The following is a 23,425-nucleotide window of genomic DNA, read 5'->3' as shown; positions in this document are numbered from 1 at the left end:
AGGTTTTTATTCCAAAACCATGCTTTTTCATTATTATACAACAATTGAAACTGAATTTATCACCACAGCTTACTTACAATGACTTTAACTCTTCCCCAGTAATTTCTTTTTGTTTGTCAGAAATTTCAACCATTTTAATATTTTGTCTGATGACATCATCGGTGATGTCATGACATCATACACAATATGATGTCATTCTACAATTGTGGCTTCCTTCTGGCTCATGAATGTCATTCTATTGACGAAACAAATGTTCTGGTCACCTTCTGGCTACTAAGAACCATTAGTCTTTTGTTTATTCAAGATTAATATTAAAGCATTGGTTGTGGCTACCATCTGGCTCATAATTGCACTTTTTTTATACAAGAATATATTCTGGCCATCATCTGTCTACTATGTGCCGCTAGCGGCTACTATGAGCAGCTTGTGGCTTAAAGAGCTGCAAGCTGCCACTAATAGCCATAAGATTGCCACAAGGTAACCGCTAGCGGCTACTTTTGGCTACTTTCTGGCTAGCAAGTGTGGCTACAAAAAAATGGTAGCGGCTTTGTAGCCGCAACATTGCCGCTACATAGCGAAAACCTTTTCATTTCTGTAAGGGAACATTGTAATGGGTGTCTTAAAAAAAGACGCGACATCATCAAAATAATGACATAATTTCCAATTAACCGTACTTAATGGGGAACCAAACAAAACAGCAACAATAATCAACATCCCGGTAAATTACGGATAATATCACGGAAAATATTTTAATATTATGGTACAAAAAACTAAATTGAATTTGAAATCAATTCGAGTGTTTGTTTTTATCAAAGTAACAAGGATTGAATTTCAACGTATGTATACACAAAGCATTTGCAATGCTATGGTATTTGGAGCATAAGCCGAGATTTTGAAAATATTATAGATTTTGATAAAGCAAATACTTTACCAGAATAAAGATTCATACATAAATACATTAACACCGTTCTTCATTCAAACAACGCAATTAGAAGAATGGCACATTAAATAGCTACAATCTGGATAGACATGTAAGATTAACCTAATCTCACAAAGTTAACATTAGGGATTTTTAATGTCATAAAGACGCAAACATACACTTTACTTACGGTAGACCCGTTTATATTTGCCACTTGATAAAGCAGACCGTACCGGCAAGATAAGTAGCTCTTTTAAAGTAATTAAGGTTCGGGATAGCCAATGAGATGGCGAAAAGCCAGATGACTTTTATGGCCACAATCAAGTGACGTTTTAGCATCTCTAGTCGAAGTCGATATATAATGGCGATTACTCTTATAGGACTGTAACATATCCCTTATTAAGGTTGTACCTTTCGACACTGAAACGTGTCGTTACTACGTTCTATATATGTATAAAATGCGTATCACAATTTACTTATTGTGATAGGATACATGTAGATTATTTATCGCTCCGGTTTCGTAATCTGATAAAAAAATTAAACGAATTAAAAACTTATAATCATATTCGTGTAAGAAGACTGCCAAATACAGGACGGATGTTAATAATTTTATAAATAACATGGTGAATGCAAAAGCTTCTCTTATCTACAGGCTGGATTACCGCAATAACATTAAGTACTGTAGTTTATTTTAAGCGGAATTTTAGATATAAGCAAACAATATTTTACTAAATACTTTATTCGTTATGCAACTCGCTATTCGAAAATTGTTTTGTATATTTAAAACAAATTGTGTACTTTTATATAGCAATTAATGGACCTGTTTAGGAAATTATTTGTCCACGACAGATTTAAATAACGTACAGTGCATATTACCCTCAGGGTGAATGACAGAAACCGTAAGCTTTTTTTAAAAATAAACATAATATTGTATATTAAATACCTAGGTCTTTTGTAAAATCTAATCCTTAAGAACTATCTTAAAATTGTCATAATATTAATATATATTTGTTTATTTTGTAAAACTTATAAAAGGTAACAGTCAAACAATTTTTGTCTCTCTAAGTTTTTTTAAATTGCAATCTTATTAAACGTCAAACACTTTACCGCGGGATTACCAATGGCATTTACGTAACTTTAACTGATGCGAATTACATTGAAACGGCTTCGGTTTCCAGAAGAAGCAGCTAGAGACATTGATAAATGAGACGAATACAATTTTCATTTCTATATAGAAGAAGTACAGAAATCGAATGTATTTCATAACTATCGATAGTGTTCATTTATAACAAATACAAATGTATACAGACCATTCTTTCTTGTTGACAACATTTTGATTAGTATTTCTCATCCTTATAAGACAAATCGTGCTTCTCATAAGTTGATTAATCATTTGATAAAATTACCGAACAGAATATGACAATTGATTTGCATGGGACTAGATTCAATGTTGGATGCAATTATGTTTGCAGTGCATTTATCCACCGACGTGAAACGCGCTATATACCTGTCACTCGATTTATGTGCCATTTGTACTTCAGTAACATCTGCACTGAAAGTCTGATATATGACAAATTGATTGTGTTGGAATTTTGAATTAGCGAAATGAATGAAAATATTAATGAAATCTATTCTGATTATTCGTTTAATTAATCAATTATTCAATAATAAACTCATAACAGCAAGTCGCATTTGTAAATATATCAGAGCGAAATAAAAGCCATGTGTTCCTCATTCATATAATACACCCATATTAACAGTGTACAGCGTATGTTTTAAACGCAGGTATATGTGCTTTTTAATATAAGTATTTTAATGAAGGTTAAATTATTTTTTTTTAAGAATCATGTCTGAATCAAGTTTGTAAATATGTGTGATTAAGTGTCTTTGCAATATTACGTATTTCGTTAAATGATATGAAACAAAATGATATTAACATTATATAATTGAGACCAGTATAAGGTTCCGTCAAAAGACATTTTATTATAATATGTATAATGTGTCCTTGTATTTATGTCTGTTTTTTGAACCTGTAAACGTTTTTATCATAGTATTCCGCATATTGTATGTTTATATATTTTCATCTAAGTTTTATCAGTTGTGCATGCTCATTTTTATGTATATTCACTCTTTTTATATATTAATTTTGTCCCTTTTGATTGTTTTTGTGATTACAAATGGAATTGCATATTTTTAATACCGTCAAATAACATATCAAATTAATTGAAACATTTAGCAAAACAAGATAAACAAGTATTTAGGTAAATGAACATACTAGAAGAGTCGCCTTTGAATACTCTAAACAATACTTAAACACCAGAACGATATGGTAAAGCACATACATACTACACATTTGCTACACTAAAAGTATATCAAATGAACCAATTACTGTAGTGTTCAAATATGTTAGACCACCTGAGGTTACACAATTGAAAGCGAAAAAAATTACCGAAATAAGAATATTTGCTTTCTTCTTGAACATGTTCGCATGCTATTGACACACGCTGTTTCAGATGCTATTTACTGTTGTGATAATTCACACGATATTGTTTCTACATTCTTTACCGTTGATGTGGGTACATTAACCCATTATAAACCACCATTGTCAGTAACATGTTCAATAAAAAACCTTGATGGAATAATGGAAACGAATGTCGCAATAAAGCATCTGTTAACTTTAAACAGACAGTTTTATACTCATAACACATGCAGTTTTATGACGTTCAAACGAAATGAATGGAGTGTTACCTTAGAAACATGCCTATATATTGCATTACGTAATACCAATCCATTAAAAACACAAATATAAAGTAATCAGTTAAAAAGATGTGTACACGATCTTATTGAAATATAAAATATTTATATATAATGAATATTAGATAAGTAGAGAAGCAAAAAGTGAACTATCGGTGATTAACGGATGGTCATTGACTGTAACGCTGCAGCGGCAGTCTTAAATATATTTATTTCTCCGATTACTTATTAATCAATAGCGATATTTATCGAATCCAGCAAATATCCAATATTAATTACTTAATACCTTTCAAAACACGAATATAACGAAATTTAAAAAATACACCATTGTTATTTATGGTTTGTAGTATCACACAACAAAGCTTAGATTCCAATCCAACACACACTTGTGTTCACCCGACAGAAACATGTTAACATCGTTAATCTGTAGATTGTGGATCTTTATATAAACCCTTGCCTTTTAAACATATATTAATGCCAGTTTTTATACGTGTAAACCAGAAGATGTATGAAGTAAGCAATCAATTGTATTTTTACGGCAATTGTAGCTTTATAAGTGTGTGGACACAATTGATTGTATTCATCTTAGAGAGTGTTCACGAAGAGAGTTAGCCGATGTCCTAAAGGGTCCATTAACGCTTTGAGAACAATGAAGATTCTACCACATAACCTGCACGCAAAGTATGTAATAGTATGAACAGTGGTTTCATTAGTTACACGATTAAATGTGGAAGTTGAAGTATTTTGCTTTTTCTTGATACATAACATGCACTGTCTCGATAACGTTTCTTGAAAACAACAAATTATTACAAGCGGAAATAATCTCATTGAAAGAAACAAATAACTCAAACAGGTCAAGTATAGGACAAGGTTTACGATCTTAAGATCGAGCGGTCGAAGAAAGTCAGGAATCTAGAAACACAAAGGAGACGTAAGCACTAAATTAACTCGCGAAAGAGAAAGTTTGTACCTTATTCGTAAACCTGTAAGTGCTGGCATTTTACCATGCAGCCATTTAGCTATTGTGTTATATTATTTAGTTATTTATCCATGCGATACACGTTTCGTTCTAATTGCAAAGCCGCAAAACTTTATATATGACAATATTAGAAGGCTGAACCGATTTTGCCATAGGTTGTATTTGCATTTGTCAAAAATATTGAGACAACGCATTATAATTTCAAAAACACGCTATTAACATATGTACGACACAAGTTATTTTACGTTTGTTTTATAACGGTGTTTAATGTTAGCTGAAGTTAGACATAGCCGTTTCCAATAGTAAACGAAGATGTAGTTGCGTAAGGGCATTTGTTAATCGATATAATTTAATTTGTTCTACGGTAACATGCTCATGTTCACCAATATCTGACTCGGAGCAAGCATCCCGCAAATAATTACAAATTGTTATCTCGGATGTTCATGCGACACCAGGAATCATACGTCAGTGGTTAACTTGTTTGTAACCAACAATGCGCTTGGAATTTATAGCATTATTATGAAATAAACGCTGACGTTTCTTTGTCTAGCATTGCATTTCGCAAACGTGTTCGTTAGTGACAGTATTATCATGCTTAAAAGAACGGTAAATGAATTTATGCATGCGCTATCCGAATATAATTAGTTTGCAGAATCTAATAAATTTAACTACACCACCATGAGAAACATATAATTTTTTGCTAGTATTTAATGACATACAGTTAAATGATTGTCGACCACATGTCCATAGCACATATCTTACAGTTTTGCAGAATTAGCTCCAGTGCTCATTCGACAATACATCGCTATAATATCAGCAGGTGCAGCGGTATACAGACAACAGTGTGCTTAGTATTATTTCCAGTATAATGCAAGCAACCGTTCGGCTACTTTGAATCGAACCTGCATATGACACGTATGTGTTTGAAAGAAACCGAGTGATGTCTAATTTTGAGCAAATTAAATTGATTCATAAGTAACGGTTGTATAACTATCCAACGCATGTCCTTCAGCTATACATACAGTTAAACATATGATCGTTAACTGATACCTCCTGTATTATTGTGTATATAGACCGTTCCATAAATTGACCGCCGCCATATTGTCAGTCACGTGACTGTCCGCCATTACACTGCTGCTAACTTGTGCGAGTCTGCGATTCCAAAAGCCAAAGACGTAGAGAATACCCGCTTCACCGTTGTCGGATAAATAAATTACTTAATTAATTAATGTGAGGCGATTATCACATTTTTGTTGTTTAAATGATTGTTTGAAGTTGAGATTGATTGTTACAAATAAAATGTTTAAAATGCTTTCGTGTATTTGTTTTTTTTTATCTGTAATCAAGTGGTAATCATCGGCGAAAATGTGCCGGTTCAGTCGCGCATACTATGTCTTTGATTAGACTTGTTACTTTTAACGTTTCACAAACAATTCACGCATGTATTGTTGTGTTGATTTTAATAGCCGTAACATCAAGCAGATTATATTTTAATTAATACTTATAAAAGATTCTCGCGCAATTAATTACCGCTAATTGTTTGTAATTGATCTCATTTGGTAATAATCTACATTCCAAAATCATTACATATTATATTAAGTATGATATTTTTGATACGCCTTCCATTATTTTTCCTGTTCTAACTGATATCAGAGATAAAAAATAGGGGTTTGGATTTATATTTATTTTTTAGATGGAATTTTGTCACATTAAAAAACGAGCTTTTTATCATGAGAGAGTGATATTGATCTTGACGACCTTTTATGTGATTATTCGGAAGATGAAGAGAATGCGATCTATGTGATATATCTATATTTTCATCTTTGAATCATTTAACAGCTATAAAGCAAAAAATACTAAAAATTGTATTTTATAGGTCTTTGAAGTAACGCAAAACATATGGATAACGACACCACATGTTTAGTCAATTAATCCACACAAAAAAACTCCGATAAAAAACACCTAAATAATATTTCAAAAATATATTATCAAGCGCCAAACGAATTTATTAATACATTTATTTGCAAATTTAAAAACGCGGCATAAGCATCAAATTAAATATTATCTGAAGACTGAAAGGCCGACAATTTGACACAATAAAGAGCTCTATGCATAAGCCGTAATATTTTTTTGCAGAAAAGCTTCAATAAATTACAATAGTAATACATCTAATTATAAAAATATAATTATCAATGGCATGAGGACGCTAGTGTGATAACTAAATGAGTGTTAGAAAGTGTAAGGAGTGCTTTGAAAATAAACATACTACAAAGCCATATTAAAAGCAAAGGACATGACAGTATTTACATGTAATTTTAATTTGATGGGTTTTGTACAAAAAATGACGCTATTGAGGAATATTAACATACAACTGAAAAAACACAACTTCATATGATGCAAATTGAACTGTGTACTCATGTATATTGAAAACTCGTTACTAGTGAGTATGAGTGACACATATCTTGCATTTTAACACACATATATTTATATACATTTATATATTTTTTAATATTTTTTACCTCTGTTTGGTGTCAGATGTAATTTATTGTTTTATGATATCGTTCGTACATTGCCGTAACATCAAATCTTCATACTGAATGACGTAGTTTTAATTAACCGATACCCGCTAATTACGTTAAATGTTTTATTTTTATATTTTTTTTTAAATACTTTATTTTTTCATAAATTAAACGGGCTAGTATCTTTACGGTGTACAATTTCTGATATTCTATATCGGACATAACTTTTAATTTGTAAAATATGTAACATATCTTATTTACGCAACTGTTAAGTATGTCGGTGGTAAATTATCTTACCAAATGACTGCTTAATACTACCAGGAAGATGAGACATGGTGGCATCATCAATTGTGTTCAATGACCAGATTGTCATCTGCCACCCAGTGTGGTTTATGACACCATGTGGTTAGTTAAGTCTGGACAATATCTGATCAAAACGAGATAATCGGATTATGCAGAACAAAGGGGCAATTAAACACTGGAATGCAAAGGCATACACGATTTAAAGATTGATGCAAATAATCAAACGAAAAATATTGCATTTAATTTAATTAAATGCTTTTTTTAATGTGTCAATGTGTTAGTTTTCCAAGACAACCAAGACCATGTAATGACGGCCTTAGAATTTAGAAAGAAATTCATCAGTTTAATAATCGGTGCTCTCTTATATATGTTACCGATTATTAAGCAGCAGTGTAATGGCGGACGCGGAGAGAATTCAGGGGAGATAATAATGTAATGACTAAATTATGGAACGGTCTATACCATGTTGTTAAACAAATCACAACATATAACAAACATAACTGATTTTACGGTTTTTGCTTGTTTTTTACCGTTTCACGGCGTAGACCCTTAAATAAATACGTTTAGGTGCATTTGAGTCTGATTTTTATTGTAAATGCTTTTTTTGTGAGAATGTGCCCTTTTAAGAATATTGCTAAGCTCATGCGAGGTAAGGAGTATCGTTAAACTTGTTTACATTCCAAATGCTTTTGAATTGACCGTCTCAAGACGCCGGCATCTGCTTTCAGCATTGATTTACAATAGTATTCTTTAGATCTCAAGTTGCATAAAGTGTCCCGTTTTGTTTAATAAATTGGTCACTGGTCTCAAATAACAGTTCTCTCCTGATTATATTTCTTGGGTTTCTTTAACCCATAAATGAGTAGGCATATATAAATTCATGTGCACCAAATGAATAAATAAATCCTCCAATGTAATTCGGACAGCTTAAGTATACGAAAGATATGGTTTCATAAATGAAACATATGTATGGGTTATGTAAAGATTTTGATCGTAATTGATCATAAACGCACTTGAAACCGTTACATCGTAAACATTTTGCTTGAGTGTATGATCCAGTCGTATAAAACATGCATTGACGATGCAATATATCTCGCAAATGGCTTCATCGTAAATTCAGAAAGTCAATAAGCCCGAAAGCTATCATCTTTTACAAGGAACATTTGTTAGTGAACGTCAACGTATGATAAATCCTTCACGTAGATAATAGTTCGCAATAGTATGTGAGAAATGTTTTCTGTCTAAATAGACATTAGTTAGTGAATGTTGTTTATTGTCATAATTTGGAGACGACATTAAACATCTTTTCAACGATTCCCAATAATAACGTGTTTACCTACTTATTCCCTTGCAATGGCGCATACCTACCTATATCTCTGCCTGGTTATTATGATGTCTTACTTATACAGTTAAGAACGATCGGCTATTAAGAATGCATTGCAGTTAACCCGAGCGAATGTAACGTTATTGAAGAAAAATGAAGCAATTACATCCCTCCAATTGTTCCTTAAAGTATGCGAAGTGCACCGTAAGTGTTGGGGGAATATACCACATAAACGCTGCGAACTTAAAGAGAAAACCTAAAAACATTATAATTTAAATAATGATGGCCTCGTATTTGAGTTCAGCAACTACACGTGTTCAATATACTAGCATGATTGTTTGTTAGCATTATCATATATGTTTATTGACATTTAAAAAGTAAGGTCATACACAAATGTGTTTATTTGTTCTGAATATATTTTATAATTATGTCATTTTGTAAAGTAATGCTTGAATTATATTATACTATTTTAATATTTATTTACAAGGAATTTGTATTGATATAAATTTTATCTAAACAATAAAATCTACAGAAATATTATATCTTTAATTTGAAAGTATGACAGTCAACTAATGAACAAAACATAAAGCTTTATTAAAGTGCTATTGTTTTTATAAGAATACAAATCTGTTGCATAAATACCTTATTCGACCCTTTTATAAACATATTACGATAATTCCCAAAGTACGTTTTATGGAAAACTCCACAGGAATATTATACTATTTTTTTTTCTCACACTCGTTATGATATTCGCATAGGCAGTCCAACCCTCCATATATTTACCCTAATGTCTAAACGTCACTCATATGACTACTCCATATTTGCTTAAAGAGAACGTTGTCTTAATGTCTAGAAGATCAAACTGAACATTCACGGAAGTTCAGTTCGACTTATCAAACTATTGATATTCTTAATTTTTTTTAATACCTCATGTATTTTTTTAGCGCCAGATTACATACAAATAATTAATAGTAGTTGATATTTGCTTAGGGATGCTAGTTATTTAACATTGTCTGAATTAATTTGTAAAGCATTTACAATTGCAGATCTTTTTTAAACATGGTAAATGTAGCATCATTGAGCCGGTTTGACCCATAATGGGACTCTTTCAGGATAAAACACACACTTGATATAACTATTATTGACTTGTTGAAACAAATACTTAAATGAAACAACTAGTCATCAAGTGAAACCAATTTACGAAAGTCTGTAAATAAAGAAAAAAGCCGGATTATAATCATTACATTATAAAGACTACAGTTAGCAATATTAATATCAATTTAAAGTCGTAAACAACAAGGAAAGCTAGTATTTGGAAACTTGTTATCTTAATTTGTTGTAAAAAGTGTTGAAAATAAATATTTGTTTCAACTGAATTTACTAGATTTCAGATATTAAATGATGTACTTTACACCATTCTGCTAGTTAGTTTTAGATAACCTACTCTGCATGATGCATTCACAGTTCGCGCACTTCTTCCTGCAAATTAAAACAAGACAAAGCGCACCTATAAACTGAAGGTCAAAGTTGGCATAACCAGATTAAAATGATAAAACGTACTTACATGAGTCGCTCTCTTAGGTGCCTTTCCTAAACGTTAACTTAATTATAATTTTACCAATATTGGGCGTGTAATTTAAATTGCTAAGTATTATATCCTGCATGATGAGAATGATGCGCCAAAATAATATATGTTCTGTGGTCTTCTAAACACGAATGACGGCGAGGGCGTACATCTTATACAATGTTTACAGCACTATATGTTTGATTTTTGGGATCGACTTGATAGCATATACTGAATTAAGCTATTAGTTATACCGGTTTACAATTAATCTTTTCATTTAAGCATCTCTTATAGAATTTGAAAATCAATAAAAGCATTACACAACAGCCGTTTGATATGCATTTGGCAGTTTTACACATGTTATAATGTTTAGTCAGGTGTATGACCCTAAAACCTACAATTCTGCAAAAAAGATAAATAATTCAGTAATATTTCTATATTTCTAATATAACAGTCTAATAAGTATGTCACCTTGAAAAACCATTTACATTTATGACACAGAAAAACTAACAAATAACGATAGTACAAATCCATATATTTTATTTCGTTGTAAGTCGAAGAAGAGAACTAGTCATTTTTCGAAAAGTTCAAGCTGAGGAGAAATACGTATTACTTATCTGTATTGACTAATAAACACTCAGCTTAATATTAAAGGTGACATGATCGGGTCTTGAATAACTCAACCGTCGCAAACACTCTGTGTAGTGTCGGGTATGTTAAAACAGTATTTGTTTCTTTTAATTCTTTTTAAATCAAGTATTTCGGGTTTCCATTGGCAAATATTGACACATAGGACTTTAGCGTGTCATTTCAGATTTGTCCTGAAATTACAACAGTAAGTTCTGATCTGAAGTTCTCTGCATCTGAAAAACGTTTTTCTCTTCTTTACATGGCACATTGTAATTTTGCTCACATGTTTAAAACCAGACAAAATGACAATCGACAGACATTAGATCATCATTACCAGCACGCTTATACAACTTAGTCAGTAGAGGTTAGTCTAATTCATTTCCTCCATATTTCAGCCTCTATATAATTTACAAATACTGATTGTATCATTGACTGCAGTGTTCATTTAATGTTCCATAAATGCACTCGATTTTCAGATGTTTAAGTAAAATGCTTATTCACATGAATGCTGCTTAAGTCGTTTGCACTTCATGTGTTGATGGTTTCACAAATATAATCGGATCATGCGGGAAACATCTGTATCGCTATAAACTATTTATTTGTTTTGTCAATGTTTTGCGTATTTAAATTCTTATTTACTGTGCAAATCAAAGAAAAACTTGTCGCATCTACGTTTTTTTAAATTAAAACATTACGTTCTCAAAAAGTACGGACATTTTAAACATACATCCCAAAAGAAATAAGATTTTCGTCTTATATCCTTTGTTGCATATGATCGTTTTAATAACATATAAAGTGTACTGCAATTTGTTTCTTGAATATTTTTTCCATAAATAAAAGATGAAAGTATTAGTACAATCATATTTTCAAATAAAATTTGATGTTCGACGTTAGCTGATTGTATTATTATTCTTTGTAACACAAATACGTTCGTTCACTTGAAAATAATGTTATTTTCATGCTGTTAATTCAGTATGGTTCATTTTACAATGACCATGATCTAGAAACAATTGTGCAAAACATATATACTGAATTTTAAACATATGTATAATTCTTACTTGTTTATTTTACTTAGTTTTTTTTATTATTAAGCAAAGTGAAAACATATAAATGAAGCTATTATGATGACTTTCTAGTTACTACAGTGTTGATGCGCCGCAAGTGTTGTATGTAAGGTTCGTATGATGTTTTATTGGATTGAACCCAACAAGACTTTATGACAAAAATAAGTGTTTTGAGAGAAACCGATCAATTTAATGCCATTACTCTGACTTTGACAAGTGCTCGTAATTAACTATTTTGTTATTACCATAACGATACAAATGGATTAACTTGCAAATGCCCAACATATGTTGTCAATGTGTTTTCCATTACGGATGATATTATGGTTACCTTATTTGACATGTTACAGTGCGCAATTCACCGATAGTTAATGCTCTTCTCCTCATTCATTTTTGTCAATAATAACCTAACTATTGATGATGGAGGGACAGTCCTTCCGATTTTTGCAACACGACCACGCAAAACAGTCGAAGTGTGTTTCATATCACAAAAAAAACGCACTTATAAACTTAGATGTCTAATAAAATAACTCATAATTCTACTAAAGTAAATTGTTTTGTCAGAAAAGCGTATATGATTGTGGCATATTTATTTAAAGGTGATTAGTTCGTTTCTATACAAATACGTTTTATTCATTATTTACTGGATAACATGTTTTGATGAATCGTATGCTTTTATAACTAACCATGAACAATTGAAACATTATTACATCGATATAGCATAATTTGATATTGGTATTTTTAAAACATGTAATTTTTGTCTACGCGATAGTTTAAGTTATGTATGCCTTTTAGTTTAGTAAAAATCATCAAATTAACATCCAGATAACTGATACCTGAATATACAAAGCACACAAACACGATATGTTGATATATAAATAAAATCAAAATGCTTTTCAAAAAGCACAAGTCATTTTCATTTGTTTTTGTGCACACCAAATTGTTTGACATCGTCAATTTAATAAGGTTCAACATGTTTAAAAGGTTTCATACAGCAGCTTGAAGGTCCGATTCAACAATTAAGTCATTATTTTTAAATATTTACGAACACAAGCCAATTGTGCGATAACATTCTGTATGAAAAAAATGCACAAATATATTATTTTTTTGAATCCGACCTAAATCGCTTTCCTGGTGCTGACCTAGATAGATAATGTGGTTAGCATTTCACATTTTCATCGACATTCTTAGTCGTTATAGTCGGATATTTTATCCATTTTGTCATATATGTGGCTGGGAACGAGACTTTGACCCTTTCGGCGCTGACGTCGTAAACGAGAAATAACGTTGCAAAGTCGTGACAACTTTTTCGCGCAATTTTCACACGTTTTTACTGCGATAAATATCTTATTTCTTTTATTTATTTTCCGAAACAATCTATGAATTACCCAATCAGTGATTATGTTACGGTTTTTATACGAAAACATTAGTATAGTTTAACCTTTGCTGATTTATAACCCATCGTACACTACGGCACCGTGTGACTGCATCAATTAATGGATAAACTTCCTGCTTACAAAAAGGTTAGTTTTTCTTTCTTTTTTGTTGTTTTTCCGTCAAATAATGTGAAATTAGTCGGCAAAGGATGTATCCCATATAAATTTAACCACGTCTAGTGTTTATTACCACTGTTAAAATTAGTTTGGCTGTACGATTCATGATTATATGCGATAATTGGAATTTTCACCCGGAAGTTGTCAAAAAATGTCGTTTGGTTTTGATACAATGATAGTTTATGTTATGTGAAGTTTTCATAAGAATGATGAGCCAAACTAGTGAAATTTATTCCCAAGAATCTACAATTCCATACGAATTGTCACAGACTGATGACGTATTTTTAAATGAACTTGCACAAGTTGATGAGTTATACCACATTGGCCATGAATCTTTTGCAAAATCAAATGATAACTTGACAGTTTTCCAATCCAATTTTGTACAGGTTGAAACTTGTGATGTAGATTTGGGAAATCATGCAAATATTTCATTTGAAGATGTTGATGATCATTTTGATGATTATGATGGTGATACATGTGATCAGGTTGATTGCTTACTTTATGATGACCACATTAATTGTGGCGAATCCGAGCCTGACCAAATACAAATGGATCACAAACAGAATGACATTAGAAAAGAAGATCAAAAAGAAGCAGAAATTATTTCAAATTTCACGCGTGAAACATGCCAGTGTAGTGTCTTTTATGGAAGTAAACCATGTTCAACAATAGTTGGTGTTGATAATCTGCTAGAAAATAGGACCCAATGCCAGGAACTGTCTTCAAGAGAAAAAGAACTTGTAGTTAAATCCCAACTTTGTACCCAAAGAAAAAATAGTACTTTTACATCTGAAAACAAAAAATCGAAAAAGTTGCGAACGAGACCGTCTCAGAAATATTTTTTCCATGGTCAGCAAATTTGTAAGAAAACTTTCTGTTTTGCATTTGCAATTTCTCAGTCAACGTTGAAAAGAATTAGTAAGTCTTATGACATGTATGGCCTGAGTGTCAATGAACATGGTAATTGCAAAACAACACCTGCCCATGCACTTTCATTCGACGATACTACAAGAATAAAAAAATTCATTGAAGAATATGCAAATAAAAATGCATTACCTTTGCCCGGACGACTGCCTAATTGTCCAAAGCAGACCGTTTTGCTTCTTCCATGTGACAAAAATGTAACTGACATTTATGACTTATACATGAAGAGTGCAAAGGAAGCAAACTATAGAGTTGTGTCTTTAAAAACATTTAGAAACAAATGGAATTCATTATGCCCCCACATTGCAGTAGCTACACCAGCGACAGATTTGTGTGTAAAATGTCAAAAATTCATGGGCAAATTAAAAACCAATGCTCATCTGTCAGATGAAGAAAGGCACAATGTACTAAGTGACTATACATGTCATGTTCAAAAGGCCAACCGGCAACGCCAACTTTTCAAGGACCAGGTTCTTTGTAGTAAAGCTGTGTGCAGTACTACAGATGTCACTGAAGGTCTTGAAAAATGAGGATTTTTTAATAAACAAATTTTATTTCCATTATAAATTCATAAATTGTAAATTAACTATTCAAAAATATGTTATACAAATAAGGTACCTCATATGAGGTACATTTGTGCTTTGTCCTGGAAGATGAACCGCAGCATTTTATGCATTTTGCCATGAACATGCTATAGCTTAAATGTTGAACATTCATTTATATGGTGCATCTAGCTGTACATGTTGGGAAACAATTATAAAAATATGTATATATAATAAAAAATGTCTAAATAAATTGATTCACTTAATACAATTTGGTTCATTTTGTTAACAGGTGCAGAACCATGTTCACTAGATGCCACACTTCACTACTCATGGGATTTTGCCCAGTGTGTACACTACCCTCATCACGCCATGCAAGTGGGGCCAATCTACTTTGCGACACCAAGAAAGTGCCATGTGTTTGGGATGTGCGCTGAAGGAACAGGTATGTTATTGTAATTATCAGTTTTATATATCTTCACAATATGTAATAATAACTAATTGTAACTACATTGCACTACTATAAGAAAAACATTTGTTAATATACTGCATTATTTAGTTGTTGTTTTTATGCCCCCGAAGGTGGGCATATAGTGATCACACTGTCCGTCTGTCTGTCTGTCTGAAATTCCGTCACACTTTGCGTTTAGGTTTCGAAAAAGTGCAAAAACACTTTGCGTTTAGGTTTAGAAAAATGTGGAAAAAGGAGGCATATGTCATCCTTTGCTGACAAGCCTTTTGTATATTGTAATTAAACAATACAAGTGTTTTGCACAAATATTAAGTGAAAATCTTGTATGCATGGCGTATTAAAATATAGTCTTTTTATAGTTTTTATTTGTAAAAATTATTTTTATGTACATAAAACAATATTACAGGAATACAGAGATTCTATATGATTGACGAGTCAGAAATGCCTGGGAAAGGTGGCGATTGTGTCACAAGTTTGGTGCACCACTATTTTTCTCACTTTGGCGCTGGAGAAAAACACGCAGAGGTAATTTATTGCTATACATACTCTGAGATTAACAAAATAATGTTTTGTCTTTCTTTTCATTGGAAAGATTAAGTAAATTTATACATAGTTGCTTATGTAATAATTGTTACTTTAATCTATGTTTTTGTAATTTGTAATTATTTCATTTTGTTGCTGGACATAACATAATTCTGTTTCCATTAATTCATAAATGTTTTCATAGGTGTAGCAATAATCTCCATTTAAATATATATTAATTATTTTAAACAAGAAATGTTTATTCGCAGATTCACTTTGACAATGCTGTTGGGCAGAATAAAAACAACACCATTCTGGGCTATTGCATGTGGAGAGTGTTGACAGGTAATAAAACGGTCATTGTCTTTCTTTAAAATATAACCATTTAAAAAGTATAATAATGTGTAGTGTGTAGAGACATTTGAAAAGGTTTGTGTTTAGGTCCACTTTATTTCTAAAGTATCAAAGCTATTGCTTTCATACTTGCAGCACTAATCATCTAATAAATGACCACACCCCAACTATACCTCCCTCTTAACCCCCCCCCCCCCCAATTAAAACATTTTATGTTGTTGCAAAATCCTTTAAAAAAACAAATATTTATTTGTATTATTTTATTTTTGAAAGACTGTCCAACCATCCCACCCAAGACTCCCCCCATTTCACTTTGTAAAGATTTTACTAAAATTGCCATAACTTCTTTATTTATGATCAGATTTGATTCATACTTTGACAAATAGATGAGCTGTCTAGGCGGTGCTCTTGTTATACTATATGATAAGAACTTTGGTCGCTTGTTTCTATCAATTACAAAATGTATAAAGCATATTGAAATGAATCTTTCGAGGTTGTAACCTGAAGAAAAAGATTATAAAATTGTTACTGTTTTTTTGGAATATCATTGCAGGTCTGCATGAGTCTGTTTCCTTGAGTATGATGCTACCGGGACATACCAAATTCACGCCAGATTGGCACTTTGGTGTGTGGAAAATAAAATGGCGCCAATCAGATGCTGAATGTATGGAGGACATTGCTTACACAGTTAAAGCATCTTCTAGGTCCGGGCATAACATTCCGCAACGCGTAAATGATCCATCTAGACCGGTGGTGTTTTTGAACTGGAAGACATTCTTAGAAAACTATTTCAAACTTTTAAAAAACATCACAAAATACTACCACTTTCGTTGCACTGCGGATGAGCCAGGGGTTCTCATTTGTCGAGAGTTCTGTGACTCGGAGGAAGTTAGATTTAATCTTCTAAAGGCAAGACCCGAGGCAGGCTGCCTTCCAACAGTTAAGGTTATCCCCCCTCTAGATCATCTGAGGCAGTGGTATCTTTACGAGAAAATTGCACCGTTCTTTATCAATGAAGTTGCCAGAGACATTGTGTGTCCCAAACCATCTATTCCAAAGTAAAAAATGTGAGAGCTTGTTATCCTATTAACAATTGTTCATTTTCTCAAATTGTTGTTCTTGCAATATACTTATGATAAACTGTTTTCTGATTAGTATTCATGACTATGACATTTACATGGTATTATTTGTATGACAAATAGCTGAATATCTTATTAATAGTGTGTTTCTTTTATTGAAAGTGACATAGCAATCAATAATCAAAAATAGTTTATGGGCATATATAACCTGAACTGAGATTTATAATTAATTAACAAATCTATCATAGTGATTTCACTATAAAATATTCTGTACAGTATGATTATTACATTGTATAATATGACTGGCATGTGTTCAAAGATAACTTAAACTGTTGTAGTTTGTATTGACATCAAAATGTGTGATGTAAACATATGTGTTCATATTATGTATCTATTATATTTTACAAGTAAACGAACATATTTTGTTGTGTAAAGTTTAATCTATGGTGACGTTTACCATTGAATATTGATGTGCTTATTGCTGTGATTTTCTTTTATTTGAAAATCATGTTTTTGGACCTCTATATATGAAATGGGTTGATATTATTTTCTATCTACACTTATGGTCAATTTCATTGTTGATAACAGGTACAAATGAAATTGATAATTTACTGTTTCCATAGCAACTGTTAACTTAATTTAAAAAAATCTAATTAATTGTGTATCAATCTTTGAATTAAATACAATTGCTAAATAAACCATGTATGGCAGTATAGATGCTTAACAAAAATTCAAAATGTCAGTTTTTTTTTCATTTTAGTTTAAAGTTCGTTGCTATACAATATGTTCAATTTATGAATACACCCCTATTTTCAGAAAATGTTCATACATTGATTTTACTATAAACATGTTGGTAATGTTTAATATCTGTCCAGAAGATATTTTGTTGATGTGTTGTTATTCTGTGTCTTAAATTCTTTAAAATGACAATACATTTGAAAAAAGAACAGTGTCTGTTTCCATGGCAACAATGAGCGTTTAATGTTTTATAATAATACAATTAATTATGTAAGTCATAGTTATTGACTGTCATCACCATACACACACAATTGAGTGATTATCAACAAAAACTGATCAGCATAAAATGAACTAATACTGGTAGAATTACAACGTCATTTCGTTGTATTGAAACGTCATTTCGTACAAAATCGCGCAAATCAGTGTTTCTGACATGCAATACAAAAAATGACATAACTTTGTCAATTTTAGGAATTCAATGCTCAAATTTCAGATTTAGATTTTTCAGATGTAGCACTTTCATAATATATGCTTAACTGAAAAAGTCATTTTTTGACCAGATGGGTCAAAATCTCGTTCCCAGCCACATATCAATATTTTACATTGCCAGCGACATCAAAATCGTCTCCTTTGTTGCTAATCGTTTTGGAACGGCCACAGTCCCCCATATTCTAACAGGGATACATAAGTGGTAGCGGGATACATATGTTGTATTCGTAATCAGTATATATCTCGTTCGTGTGTATTAATTTGGGGGTCGAGTTATATTTGTGTGCAGCAAGAAATGACGGCTATTAGGTCATCATTATAACTTCTGTAATTATGCTTTGATGGGTTAAAATGTCATTCTGTCTTTTCTTGATTTAATACTACCCACAATCCGTTTACTTCGTGTAAGTTCTTTGTTTCAGGGATCATTACTTCGACACAGAAAAACGGCTCCGGGGCAGACAGTCCAAAAAGCTAGTTATATTGTTTGGATGTAAACCATTTGGCTATATTACTAAACCTGCACAAGGATGATCCTTTCGTGGATCCATACAAATGTTCTTTAAGTCGTTCTGATCGTTCACTGCTTAAGCAAGCCACAAGAGCAAAAAACTGCTTTGTGAAAATAGGTTTTTTTTCATCAAAGGACATCTCCTCAACACCAAGGTTTTAATGGATGCGTTGAGTGATATGGAGGCCAGCATGGCTCTTTGATTTTGTGAGTGTTTTGTGATAAATCTCGTGATGGGTGTATTGCTCAGGCAGAGCTTCTATGTGATAATTACTGTGTATTAATAATTTTTTGTTGTTGTTGATAGATCTTGTTTGAATTATATTGCTCCAAATGAGCTTATGTGCACATTCTGCTCAAAAAGAGCATTTATGTGATAATATTGCTCAGGATTGTATCTTGTTAACGCATAATAGAAGACTATACATGTAAGGTTCAGCAAAGTTTATAAATGCAATTTGCTTATAATTTTGAATGCATTTATGCAGCATTGTTTGCACTGAATCTAAAAAAAATCACATATGTACAATATTTTAGTCATGGATTAATTATAAAGAGAAATGTCAAAAACATATAAACAGGTTTTAAAAACATATTCATTACCAAATGTGTTATTTCTTTGAAAATACAGTTTATGTTTGCTGTTACTATTAGTTTTATATATTAAAATACACATGCATTACTCTCACTTGTTTTGCATTTTTTGAAAACAACTCGGACACGTTTATTGATTTTAGAAACATTTTAGAAAGTTGACTGACCGATATAAGCTTCACATATGTTTCTTTGAAGTAACATGCGGCACATAGAAAATGAAAATAAAATAAAATAAATTACTGCAGTATTTATTTAAATTATAAAAATTACTTAACATATAACAATGTGATTGCAACATTTTAAATGGAAACCTTTGTTGTATGCCACATTAAACCCGTTTTAGAAGTCAACACTGCTTCATATATTCTGTAAGCGGGGTCAATTGGCTTGTCGCCTAAGAGCGGCTGGTGAAATCCAGACAATTTACCGGCTTTTCCTTGGATTGCCTGCCACATGGCCGTGCGACTGAACCAAAGCAATGGTGCCTGAAAAAAGTGCTTAAATTTAGTTCATGCATTGTTAATCAGTATTAAAGTAAGACAGAAATGAATGCCAAATCAAACCATTATAACATAATTCCAACATTAATAATAATGATGGCATCATCACTGATAGTATCATAATAGACCTAATAGTCGTCATTTATTGCTGCATAACCAGATAACTCGACCCACAAATTTGTATACCCGAACGAGAGATATGCTGACTAGGAATACAACTTATGTATCCCAAGACCACTTATGTATCCGTATGATATTTTAGTGAATTGTGGTCGTTCCAAAACGATTTGCGACAAATGAGCAGATTCTGATGTCGCTGACAATGTAACATATTGCAATTTGACAAAGTGGATTAAATATCCGAATGTAACGAGTAAGAATTTGGATGAAATTGCGAAATGTTACCCACATTGTCAGCCCTAAGAAAACGAGTTCGGACGGAATTTTAGAATTATCTATAATTAGTTCAAATTTAAAATAAATAATGTTTGTGCGGTCCAATAACATTGAACTTTTGGGAGAAAAAGCATGTGTTCACTATCATCATATATCAATAATATTATTATGTCGCAATTAACTTGAAGAAACCGTGTGAGCAAAAATGTTTTTGAATATATAGTTCAATGCTCATAATGGTACACAAGCACATTAAATATAATTACATTAAAAAATGTCTAAACACTCTCCAATTATTATAATATTTATGCGATAACATACTCAGACATTTTCGTAGCCACAGATCACAACAATACAACACAACGAACGAACTATAATAATTGGCAAGCAGGAGTGATTAAATAAGACGTGCAAAATAAAAATGTACACTTCTTCTACAACGCGTTCTCTGCTAACATCGACTGATAAAGTCAAAGTTGCTTTAACAATACGAGTTTCCTGTATTTTGTTAATATCACACATGTTCACGACAGTGATTGCATTTACGCATTCCATAAATCCACATTAATACGAACATATCAATATATATATGCCTACACTCTTAGTCGATGATGTTCATAATTATTTATGAAATGCGACGCCAGACAGAGATGTCTCACGAGTGTTTGGCCTTTCTTTCCAGGCTTAGATTGTAAACTGTGCCTTCATTCCTTATACCTGAAGCCCTTTCGTGACGATCTGCCGACTCTTCAACGTTACATCCGGTACGTACAGTGTTAAAAGAAGTTATGTGAAAGTTGGACACTGAAACATATTTTTGGATCTTTGGCTCGGTAGCTAAAGTGGTTATTGAATAGAAGTCGGAAAGGGCTAATATTAAAATTCAATGTATGGAAAATACTAGTTTTTCCTAGACAACACCTTAGATACGCTGTGTTCTTTGCAAACGAAGCATAGAAAATAATAACTCAATAAAATATATCAACTACAATTCGGTGTGGAACGAACTATTGTATAAGCACTATACAAAATAAACAAATGATAATGCATACCTTTAACATAATAAATACTTAACAACGGTAACAGTTTATATCAAAATTAAAGTAAATTAACATCGTTACCTTAACCTTAACACTTTTTGAACTCAAATCCCCCTCCTAATAAGCATGTCAGACACAGATGTATGTTAACGTAAACATGATATACAATTGGGATAATATGTGCATGCGTTTAATTACGCAATGTGTGATGTGTCTTTATAAAATAATTATTTTTTTTAAATCTGAATTTTGAAAAAGTATCAGTGTTTGTAAAATATATATGTTAGATATATATATATATATATATATATATATATATATATATATATATATATATATATATATATATATATATATATAGTAAAAAGGAAATGTAATTTTAAAAACATACACAATTTGAATAAAATACGGATTTTACTCATATATTCAAACGTTGATTTTCTTAGTAGTGTCCTGCTAGCCATTTGCAAACAATGTGTCAGGAGACTCAGGGAATATACAGGATTAAACAAGAGCTGTGTTTGTGAAACACAATGTCCCCTACTGCGCCGCTTTGAAGCCATATATTTAAACTTTGACCTTGAATCGTTTATAACAAAATCCATTGAATTAGATACACTCTCTGATATTTGTTTTCGTCTTCCTGAATCGACTTTGTTGAGATATCTAATACCTAAGTTTCTTTGATGAAACTTTTGACATGTATATATATAAAAGGATACATATTAAGTCCAGCGAAAAATCTGGAGCAAAACAGAAAGGGCTTACCCCTCCTACTTGTGTAGAAAAAGTGTTTGCAACATTCCACATTTTATTACTTGTACTTTTTGGTGCCCGATATGATAATGAAATAACGTTAGGAAGGGGACACGACAATTAATCGGGTCTATGTCAATTGGCAATTGGTCATTCATGCATGATTTATTACCGCTTATGCAATGAATATGGTTAACTTAAGTCTCACTGATTTCCATCTTAGCTTTCCTTGATCGAGGACCCCTGCCATGAGTGGGTTATCAAATATTTGTTGGCTCATGTCAAAGAAAACAAATAAGATTTGTGTTCGGACTAAACAAAGTGTACATGCGCAAGTGTGGCAGATTACATCTGTCAAACATTTATTATCAGCGCCAGTAAGATAAGACACTATTTGACGGTTCTGACCGAATACCAATTTCTTTTTTCCTGATCCCTCTCGGCTACACAAAACAGTTGACCAATATCGCTACGTGTTATACAACAAATATTGCAAAGATATATATGTTATTTCCCGGATCGGTAACATACTAGGCCACTCACAAATTGGACTTGCCTTTTTCTAAATGTATATACATACATGCTTACAAAACGAAACGAACCAATTATTATTATCAATTGTATATACATAGACTTATTTCTTTTCATAATTCGAGTCCATCAGGTAATTAAATTTATAAATTTTGGTAGGAATGTATAAGGTGGTATCTATTATAATAGTTACGAAGATATTAAGAACATATAAGCATGGGATGGTGATCGTTTTCAATACACGATTAACACATCCGTCTCTTTCAATAATTAGCTGATGTGATGATGTTCTAAAACAGCCATGCTCGTCTCCAAATTTACTATGTATTATTAACGCAGTGACAAGTTACGTGTAGTTAGAATCTATT

General features: G+C 31.9%; 1 protein-coding gene across 2 annotated transcripts; it reads left to right on the top strand.

The window, feature by feature from the left end:
• Nucleotides 1-13,482: 13,482 nt before the first annotated feature.
• On the top strand, nt 13,483-18,446 carry LOC127869066 (uncharacterized). 2 transcript variants are annotated; one of them, XM_052411345.1, is made up of 5 exons: nt 13,483-13,576; nt 15,365-15,517; nt 15,951-16,069; nt 16,336-16,411; nt 16,974-18,446. In XM_052411345.1, the coding sequence occupies exons 2-5, from the start codon at nt 15,445-15,447 to the stop codon at nt 17,480-17,482; spliced, it is 777 nt and encodes a 258-aa protein (XP_052267305.1). In that variant the 5' UTR covers nt 13,483-13,576; nt 15,365-15,444; the 3' UTR covers nt 17,483-18,446. The 2 variants fall into 2 exon arrangements, with proteins under 2 accessions (XP_052267305.1, XP_052267304.1); XM_052411344.1 differs by lacking the exon at nt 13,483-13,576 and adding an exon at nt 14,511-15,046.
• Nucleotides 18,447-23,425: the final 4,979 nt, after the last annotated feature.

This window comes from Dreissena polymorpha, chromosome 2 (assembly GCF_020536995.1).
Source record: "Dreissena polymorpha isolate Duluth1 chromosome 2, UMN_Dpol_1.0, whole genome shotgun sequence".
Lineage (NCBI taxonomy): Eukaryota > Metazoa > Mollusca > Bivalvia > Myida > Dreissenidae > Dreissena > Dreissena polymorpha.
The sequence above is the reverse complement of the archived record's forward strand: the minus strand, read 5'-3'. Positions and strand labels throughout refer to the sequence as shown.

Bases quoted from the DNA above. Each gene is read 5' to 3' on its own strand.
- LOC127869066 (XM_052411344.1), top strand. From the start codon at position 14,539: ATGTATGGCCTGAGTGTCAATGAACATGGTAATTGCAAAACAACACCT. The intron at 15,047-15,364 runs GTCTTGAAAAAT...TTTTGTTAACAG, and splicing joins TACTACAGATGTCACTGAAG to GTGCAGAACCATGTTCACTA. The intron at 15,518-15,950 runs GTATGTTATTGT...ACAATATTACAG, and splicing joins GATGTGCGCTGAAGGAACAG to GAATACAGAGATTCTATATG.